This window comes from Cyclopterus lumpus, chromosome 7 (assembly GCF_009769545.1).
Source record: "Cyclopterus lumpus isolate fCycLum1 chromosome 7, fCycLum1.pri, whole genome shotgun sequence".
Classification (NCBI taxonomy): domain Eukaryota; kingdom Metazoa; phylum Chordata; class Actinopteri; order Perciformes; family Cyclopteridae; genus Cyclopterus; species Cyclopterus lumpus.
This window is the reverse complement of record NC_046972.1, coordinates 731,526-741,696: the sequence shown is the minus strand read 5'-3', so window position 1 is coordinate 741,696 and position 10,171 is coordinate 731,526. Positions and strand designations below refer to the sequence as shown.

Genomic DNA, 10,171 nt, shown 5'->3' with positions numbered 1-10,171 from the left:
TACAACAATCTATCATGCACATTTCTTTGATTTATCAGCTATGCAATATTCTACATTTTTATTAAAGGCAACACATCACATGAAAGGACGACAACCTTCCTGAGCTCTCAGCTCAGAGCAAATTGGTTTCTTCTGAAGACATAAACCTAAAAAAAAGAAACTTCCCAAAAAGATGCAGTCATTTCTTAAAGCAGCCGGCGACTCAAACTAAGCATTTACTCAAACAGGTGGATATGCAATAAATTCAGAACTATTTTCAGTGGCGGATTAAATCACATTTTGCACTGGTATGTGTGGCAGCAGGACGATGTATATGGGATTTAGCCAAAATAAGCCTTGTGTATTGATGGTAATGAAGGAACGTGTGACAACATAATATAAATATATATATTCTGTCTTTGCGCTCTTCTTTTTTACAAATTAACACCAGACACTTTTTTTTATTTTTAAAGTTAAAAATCAAATCAAAATCCGTCTCATAGGGTCCATTGGACCTGGAGGTGTCTGATGCTGGTGAACCGGCCTCCCGTGTTGGCCCTGCTGATGCCCCGCCCCCTCCTCTCTACCTCCTTCTGTTTCATGGATTGGAGTTCCATTCATACATTGTCATATTCATGTAATGTGTTTATGTAACTCTGTTCATCTGGTCACATGACATCTATTCATCTGTCCATCCGGGGAGAGGGATCCTCCTCTGTTGCTCTCCTGAAGGTTTCTTCCCTTTTTTCCCTGTCAAAGGTTATTTTTGGGGAGTTTTTCCTGATCCGATGTGAGGTCAAAGGTCAGGGATGTCGTATGTGTACAGATTGTAAAGCCCTCTGAGGATCATTTGTAATTTGTGATATTGGGCTATACAAAATAAACTGAATTGAATTGAAATTGCAAATTCCACTCCCAAGCAATTTCTAGAATTGACCTCATTGTCTGTTTAGACGTCGCCGTCTGGCCTCCCGGCCAGCAGGGGGCGGTAGTGGTGCACAATAAAGGCAGTCTGTGCCCCTCAGCAGCGGTGGAACAAGACCAACACGGAAGCAGCAGAAAGCGTTTGTTTAGTATCTTATGAAACGTTATTTAATAAAGTCCCGGTACACCGGAGTGTGTGTCGGTGCGTGTCCGTGGAGGATGATGTCGGTCCCGGTGTGAGTGACACGGTGAAGCAGCTGCTGACAGGCCGAAGCTCAGCGCGTGGAGGAGGACAAGAATGGCAGACGAAGCTCCTTTCCAGTTTCTCCATAACGAAGTCATTCAGTACATTTACACGTCAGCCGAGAACGGAGAGACGGTAAGAGGGCCGCTCAGCTGATCTCCGGTCAGCCGGTAGTCCTCCGCGGTGTCGCTCATCACTTGTCTGTGCTTCCTTCAGGAGAATGGACGACACATCGCCACGCTGGAGAACATGGGCTTCAGAGTGGGCCAGGGGCTGATGGAGAGGTAACCTCCAGTCACTAGCTGCATCCGACTTAATTATTACAATAATAACACCTAAAGGTGTAGTCTGGTAATATTCAATATTGTTCTTTTCTTCTCCTATAAATCTGCTACGCAGAGGTAAACTAACACTAGCTGTGTTTCTATTCGCATATTTCATGTGCATTAGTTTGACATCAAAATAAGTTTGATGTAATTCAATTCTAAAAGGTGTGGCTGCTCCCTGCGGTGTACTCCATGGATGTCTCTAGGCACCACGTGACTGGACGTTGTAATTCAACCAGTTTCCACCACTTCTGGATATTAATGCCTCCTGTCAGCGATACATGAGGCCAATACAACATGAAAGAACTATGAAAACAACTTCCTGAAGAGCTCTCTCTATTTCCTCTCAGAGGGTTTGATGGTCAAGCCGACTGGTTCTGTTTCCAGTTCATAACCTCACTAACACGCCTTCAGACCAAACTATGCTGTAACCGGGTTTATTGGTCCCAAACCAGCCGACGTTACTTACAATTTGCTTAACAATAGAAAAGAAACATGACTACTGAATGTATGTGCTACCAAGTATTGTGTGTGTATCAAAGCCTGATATATGTTCTTTCTCTGGGCCATAGAGCTCAATTGTTGTCCACTATAAAAACACATCAAAGATGTGTGTTGACATGTTCCTTTATCACCATGAACACACACACTGTAGATTATTTGACTCGGTCCCACATACGCCGTCCTGCTACCACATAAACGCACTAGAGAAACAAATGTGGATTCTTCCACCGTTGAAAATAGTCCCTAAATACGTGCATCATTTCCTGCTGTTGAGTTCTGCTCCACTTAAAATAAAGACCGACAACAACCATTAGTATGACCAGTGTGAAGCTTCTGGACTTCATTTGGACAGCTTCTCTTCTGCAGACTTACGAAGGACGCGGCGAGGTTCAAAGATGAGCTGGACATCATGAAGTTTGTCTGCAAAGACTTCTGGACCTGCGTGTTCAAGAAGCAAATCGACAACCTTCGAACTAACCACCAGGTACTTCCTCTCGATCATCAGGAGGTTATTTCTTTAACATGACACGGTCCAGCCTGACAACAAACATGCACAATACACATTGTATCCGTGGGAAATAAATCTCTGTGTCCGATGCTGTGCCACCAGCTGTACCGCTGAATGCTGTGTTTCAGGGCATCTACGTTCTCCAGGACAACAAGTTCAGACTCCTGAGTCAGCTGTCGGCTGGGAAGCAGTACCTGGAACACGCCCCAAAGGTGCTCGATGTCAGACATTTGTACTCTAGATGACTTACTGCTCTGTTTCCTGTTTGTGAGGCAGCTGATCCCAGACCAGCAGGACCTTTTAAACCTGCAACATTAAGCATGATTTATATAGACGTGCCTCCATCCCTGCTCCTCTTATGACAGATGACTGTTTGTCTGTCTGCAGTATCTGGCCTTCACCTGTGGTCTGGTGAGGGGAGCTCTGTCCAACCTGGGGGTGAAGAGCATTGTGACTGCTGAGGTGTCCATCATGCCTGCTTGTAAGACACACATGTTCGGCCATCCTCCAATCAGAGACGAGAAAAATCCTAACTTTGGCCTTTTTCAAGAGCTTTCAAACGCAACTCTGTCATCATCAGAGAATCAAGTTCCTTGATTAGGGGACTGTGTCTCAGTGGAGAGCAGGGTTGTCCTTCAATCAGAGGATCGGCGGTTCGATCCCCGGCTCCGCTAGCCCATGTCGATGTGTCCTGGGGCGAGACCTTAACACCAAATCAATCCTGTAGCTGTTCCTTGGGGTGAAGTGTCTCGACCCTGGACGACCCTGCTCTCCACTGAGACACAGTTGCCCCACAAAGAACCCAACAAACTGTATCACGAGGCTCTTGGCCTTACTCTATGGTCACATGCTGCATTTGAAACCCATATGTCTGAAGTGGACTAGCTCATGCTCTCCTTTCTCTGTGTTCTTTATATCCCTGCAGGTAAATTCCAGATCATGATCCAGAAAATGTGACGAGGCCACACTCACTCTATTGTTGTCAACTCCATTAAAGGGAAATGCCACCCATCTTCATCAGTAACATAAACGTCACTCTGCACTTTAGTGTAACGTCCAGAGCGATTGCACCATTGACCAATAAAAGCCTGCTCTCAAGTCAATGGTGCTTTATTCAGATGGTAAGATGCGTCTTCATAATTCTGGTGAATTATTAATGCACTATTCATGGTGGCAATGTTGATTTTGTTTTTGTTAAGAGAAATAGCTTTCCCCCCGTGTGTGTGTGTGTGTGTGTGTGTGTGTGTGTGTGTGTTGCATATTTCATATTTCTGCACAATTCCAGATACAAATCTGGCTACGCTGATTGTTTGATTTTAATATTTCCAATAACCCCAGAGTGATTAAAAAGTCAAAGTTAATTTAAAAAAAAGATAGCTGTAATCCTTTCTAAAATTCCCAACATGTTTTTATATAACAAAATATTCTGCTTTAGTCCATATTTGTTTAACGTTAACCTGCAGAACACAGGATGCTTCTCCAGTTCCGCATTGTGAATATCATCGTGGCTGATGACCATCTGTAATCAAATGAGAGAACATATACAACCTCTGTTAATCAATTTTACAATATGATCTAAATGTATTAAATAATCAATTAGTTTGTTTGTATTTATCATTTAAAAAAACTAAAGAGTGTGTGTGATCCCAGCCATACTAGTTTGCTCTAGTTGGAGCTGTAGAGCTTCTCAGAAACCAATTTTATGTTTAAGATATTCATAAAGAAATAACAATAATATAATCAAAATAACATATCGACCAAAAATAATGATTTCACATGATAACACAAGTCCATGTCTCTATTCAACATGAAACAAACCATCTTGGAGTTAGAGACAGTGTAACAACAGCGTTCCCTAGAACATCCAAGAATATTATCCTCAGACATGCCATAAATGGATCAGATGACTGAATGAAGACATTGATTAATACTGGTCATCCTGTTGAAGCAAGGACATATCCAAAATGTTTCTTCAGGTTGAATCAGTTCAATAAATACCTCTCTGTCTACGTGACGGTTCCTTCTCTGGGTACAAAAACATAAGCCCAGTTATGAACTATTCTGGCAAAATCTACTGAGCATTCAGAAAGTATTCAGACCCTTTTACATGTGGTTATTGTAACACTCAGTTACCGACTTGTGTATGCCGGCAACAGACAGTTCTTAATGAGTTTATTGTGCATTGTTTATTGTCCGTCCACCAACCGCTGCCGGACAACTTTAATTTCCAGATGTTGACCTGAAACTTATTTCACACCTTGTTAATATATAATTAAATAGATTGATTATGGAAACTTTTTTGCTGTATGAAATGACAATGCACTCGGTTCCGCCCCTGGAGAGCAGACTGGCCAATCACAGCGTAGCATCGGCCAGCTGTGACCAGGGTCTCTGCTTCATAGACCCTCATGGTGTCCTCCATGTCCTGGTGCAGTGGATCTGGGTCATGGTGACACGTTGTGTAATAGAGGTTGAAGGAGATACACATTTCTAAAGTGTTACTTTTCTACATGAAACCCTGTAGAGCTAACATTACTAATATCACTAACTATATACTTAACATGTTGATGATTGTAAGAGTGAATAAAGATCTACCCAGCATGACACAAACCCTGCTGTGCCTTCTTTCATTGGCAGGGCATTTTATTTTATTACTCTGATCTGTAGCTTTTTCTTTTTAACCAGTTGAATGCTGAATTAGTTTGACATCCTAATGTATCCTACTTATTGTAGACCTTTCTGTCTGCTTCTCTCTGTCTAAGTCTGCTTTAAAACCTACAGGAAGCTTCTAAAGAAATACAAAAATATAGACCTTTTTTTCCATTCAAATATTTTATTAAGATTTCAATAACAAACAATTACATCAATTTTTTAAAGATATAACCAGATGGAATAGACTTTGACAACTTGTATTCCGCTCTGTTCAAATGTGACACTTTCAGCTGACGACCAAACAAACTATAGACGACAAATCAGAAGAAACACATAATCAATCATCACACAAACAAAAAGATGTCAATGTTTCTTCTCTTTTTTTGTTTTTTCATATATCATTTTGGATTTTGAATACAGTCAAAAAACCAGGAATCGTTCTGTGACAGATGACGTCACAATGCAGGTTTCCCTTTCAGCATCCAGTGCAGGCAACAGATTCACAGATCTCACAGGCGTCAGAGTGCCAAGCCACGAGTGCTGAAAAAGAGGAGAAAAACATCAAAAATATTCCAAATCATTTGCTGGGGACCACGAATATCCACCAAAATATCATAAAGATCTGAGTAGTTGTTGAGATACTTTACTGTGAACCAAAGTGTTGCACAGATAGACTGAACGAGGAACATCCTTAAGACCTCAGTATCAAACGGCATGGACCCGTCCAGAACCGCTATGATCACATGATGTGGTCCGACAACACAAGCGTCTACCTATGACATCACATTAGTGTGGATGTGATTCACTAAGCAGTGATTCTTCCTTCTCCGATTGTTTTATTTTGAAGGATTTATATTGTTTGAAGAGGTTCAACTGTTTGAGAAATGTCAGTCCGAAGCATCATTTTGTATCATGTTGTGTCAATATTGTAGTTTCCTTTTTACATTTTCTCTTTCTTTGTTATCCCTTCAGTCATGTCGTCTTTATCTTATGAACCACTGAGCTCCTGACCTCGATGATGGGAACCATATAGATAATCTGGATGAATTGTTGTTTCTGACTGTGAGAACGATAAAATAAAAACAGCCCTGTTTTTATCCTGTTGTCTCCTTTGCCACATGTATTTTCTGAAATGTTTACTTGTATTGATGTTGTGTTTTTACCTTGCTTCTATGTAGAGCACTTTGTAAACCCTGTTTTTAAAGGTGCTATATAAATAAATGTATTATTATTATTACCCAGTTTCTCCAAGAGACGTTTTAAATAGATAATTTGGGGTTAAGTGTCTGGACCAAGGACACATCGACAGGGACTCGTGGAGCCGACCCGCTCTCACACTGAGCCTAAAGCTGTCAGACAACTGTAGTGGAGTAAGAAGTACAATATTCCCCTTTGAGATGTAACATTTTACTTAAGTACTGAGTTGAGTAAATACACTATAGCTTTCCACTGGAAACCCACCCATCACTTAACTGTATTTAAAAATGGACTTTACCCAGTCTGGCCAGAGATGCTCCAGCATCGGTCCTCAAACACAGAGGTCTAAAGTCTTGTGGCAGAGCGGGGTGAGAACACACCGCTGCTGCTCTGGCCTCCACCAGCTGGAGCTCCTGCTCTGCTGGTGCATCGTCTCCAGTCATCAGAGCCCCCAGGGCCTTCACTGCCTCCAGGGAGAAGTGAAAGTCTGCCTCCTATAAGGAATACCACAGGATACGACTAGTGTTACAGTCACTTTGACTTATCGACTTACTAAACTGCATACTTTGCATATTATTGATAATTGCGGGTACCACCCTTTACTTTTTATGTAATGGCTTTGATAATGCTAACAAATAATGAACATTATGTAATTTCCCCACTTAGTTTAAAACATTTTTTTGTTCCAGAAGGTGTAATGCTGGATGTTCTCAACCTGGCAACCTGCATGTTAATGGAGAAGTCTAAAGCAGTAACAAGGGAACATATTACAAAGTGGAACCACTTCCTTTGTCTTTTGTGCAGAGGTGAGAAGGGTTACGTCTAACGAGGGTTTGAACTTCTCACTCAGCTCAATTTTTGTATTCACATTTCATGTGTAGAACCAAGTGCAACACTATGAATATCTTCAGGAGCGATTATCTGAAAATGTGCGCCAAAGCACAAAAATAGCAGAACATAACAAAAGTCTTAAAATAAATGCGCAGGCCTCATTTGAGAAGCTCCCTCAAAATAGTTTGTGATGAGAGAGCTCATCAGAGTCAACGCTGGAAAAAACAAATGACTTGCTAAAATTCCAGAATAATAGTATATATACAGTATAACAATAATATATAATCAAACAGCCACACAAAAAGGTCAAGTTAACATAAAGACTTTCAAAAAACAATTGCAAAACAAAATAAGTGCAAAATCAAAAGAAAACATAGAAAGGAGGAAAGCTGGAGCTTTTCAGGTTTCAGGTGTTCTTACCGTGACAGTCACAGCGCTGGAGGACTTGCACACAACTACGAGGAGGACTAACACCCAGATGGTGGTCTTCATCTTGCTGCCTGTGATGGATCACACACTTCTCCTGGTTCCTATGTTCCTCTGTGAGCGCCTCTCAGCCCTGTATTTATGGAGGGTTTGGATGGTACAGACCGTGGGCAAGGCCTGAAGGGTAGTTAATGATGAACAACCCAAAGTGTTATTAATACCATAAAAGCTGTCCCATACTGTGGAAAATGAGAAGAAAAATGATGGGTAATTATTGTTTTATATTCATGCTGCAATGCACACATGATGAAGTGCCCTCAGATCACTAATGTCGTTACTTAAGGTTAGGCCTCCTTTTACGTCCATGGGAACAACTCTATGCTCAGATTTCCGCTCCAGCATTAGTGGAGTCAGACACTCTCGGGGCTAGACTTTCAAATACAAAAAGAAAAATCACATTTCTTTAGGCCTTGGCTGTTATTACGAGAAACCGTTATATGTAAAAAATTAAAACAATAAATAAGAGCATGTGAAAATAATAATAAATGAAACAAGATGTTAAAAAAGAGCAATTTCAAAACATAAATAAAACCAAATGTTGAATGAGAGCTATGAGGTATTTAGTGTTGTATTTTATAACCCATACTTTGGACTCAAAAGCATCTCAAATTGAGCTCAGATAAAGCTTTTGAGAAGGGGATGTTTGAGTTGAGATTTTATTATTGTGTCACATATTAGACATTTAGTTTTAGTTCACATCAGATTTGTCCCAAATAATATTTTTTTATGTAGTCATCATTTGATAAATAGGATGAGGGTATAATTTCATGTGATTTTTTAAATTGCAGCCATCTATTCAATTCAGTTTATTTTGTATAGCCCAATATCACACATTACAAATTTGCCTTTACAATCTGTACACATACGACATCCCTGACCTTTGACCTCACATCGGATCAGGAAAAACTCCCCAAAAATAAAAAAAGTGAAGAACCCTTCAGGAGAGCAACAGAGGAGGATCCCTCTCCCCGGATGGACAGATGAATAGATGTCATGTGTACAGAATGAACAGAGTTACAGAGTTACATAAACACATTACATGAATATGACATTGACCAATCTTAGACCTTTTAAAGTAAACACCTAAATTATAAAGGTAATTGGTTTAAAGCTGCTTTCACTGCTTTTTTGTTCCAGTTGCTGTAAACACATCATAGACTTCCAATCCATACCTTTGGTATCACCTCGAGGTTCCACGCAAGCCAAGCCCCTAGAACAGTGGTCCCCAACCCCCGGGCCGCGGACCGGTACCGGTCCGTGGATCAATTGGTACCGGGCCGCACAAGAAATAATTAATAATTTCCGTTTTATTTATTATCAGAGTATGAACGATCTTTTATTTTGAAAAAACTTTTATTTTGAAAAATGACCGGATTCGCTCGTTTGCATCCCGGTCACTTGTGCGCCCAATTTTAACCCACAAGCTAGCAAAATGAGTAAGAAACAGACGTCTTTGGCTATTTTTTTTTGCGAAAGGGAAAAGGTCTAGTGAAGAGACAGAAGAAGAGCCTACGAGTTCAAAGAAAAAGAAAACTTTTACCAGACAGGAGACCTACTTAAAATATGGGTTTATCGCAGCAGGTGATTCCCATATTCCAAGCCCGCTCTGCATAATATGCGGCAACCGGCGTGCTAATGAGGCAATGAAGCCTTCAAAACTGCTTCGCCACTTGGAAACCAGGCACCCTGGATTAAAAGACAAGCCCCTGGAGTATTTTGAAAGAAAAAAACGAACACGAAGGACAGAAGAAATTACTGAGGGCCACCACATCAGTAAATGCGAATGCACTTAGAGCGTCATACTTAGTGGCTAACCGTATTGCTAAGGCTAAAAAGCCATTCACTATTGGTGAAGAATTGATCTTGCCCTCCACTAAAGACATTTGCCGTGAACTTCTAGGGGAGGCCGCTGTTAAAAAGATAGCACAGGTGCCTCTGTCGGCTAGTACCGTGACTCGGCGCATTGAGGAAATAGCCGAAGACATTGAGACACAATTGTTGGAGAGGATTAATACATCACCGTGGTACGCCCTCCAGGCTGATGAATCTACAGATGTTGACAACAAGGCAATACTACTTGTTTATGTGCGATATCTTTATCAGGAGGATGTGCATGAGGACATGTTATGTGCACTATCGTTGCCAACCAACACCACAGCCGCAGAACTGTTCAAGTCGCTGGATGGTTATATATCAGGAAAACTGAAATGGTCCTTTTGTATCAGCATATGCACAGACGGAGCTGCTGCCATGACCGGACGGCTGTCTGGTTTAACTGCTCGGATTAAGGAGGTTGCACCTGAGTGTGAATCTACGCATTGTATCATTCACAGGGAAATGATGGCAAGCCGAAAAATGCTACCGGAATTGAACAGCGTATTGACTGACGTCGTTAAAGTTATTAACCATGTCAAAGCACATGCCCTTAACTTGCACCTGTTTGAGCAGCTTTGTGAGGAGATGGACGCAGAGCACAGATGCCTTCTCTTATACACAGAAAAAAGATGGTTATCCAGAGGG

At 41.2% G+C, this 10,171-nt stretch overlaps 2 protein-coding genes across 2 annotated transcripts; one reads left to right on the top strand and one right to left on the bottom strand.

Moving 5' to 3' along the window:
* Positions 1 to 982: 982 nt before the first annotated feature.
* trappc6b (trafficking protein particle complex 6b) lies at positions 983 to 5,095 on the top strand. Its single transcript, XM_034537307.1, has 6 exons — positions 983 to 1,282; positions 1,364 to 1,431; positions 2,344 to 2,461; positions 2,614 to 2,697; positions 2,873 to 2,966; positions 3,411 to 5,095. Exons 1-6 carry the CDS (start codon positions 1,202 to 1,204, stop codon positions 3,440 to 3,442), a joined length of 477 nt encoding a protein of 158 aa, XP_034393198.1. The 5' UTR covers positions 983 to 1,201; the 3' UTR covers positions 3,443 to 5,095.
* A 517-nt stretch (positions 5,096 to 5,612) lies between these two features.
* LOC117733556 (guanylate cyclase activator 2B-like) lies at positions 5,613 to 7,657 on the bottom strand. The gene is made up of 3 exons (XM_034537309.1): positions 7,586 to 7,657; positions 6,633 to 6,828; positions 5,613 to 5,677 (listed from the first exon to the last, which is right to left on the bottom strand). The coding sequence occupies exons 1-3, from the start codon at positions 7,655 to 7,657 to the stop codon at positions 5,613 to 5,615; spliced, it is 333 nt and encodes a 110-aa protein (XP_034393200.1).
* Positions 7,658 to 10,171: the final 2,514 nt, after the last annotated feature.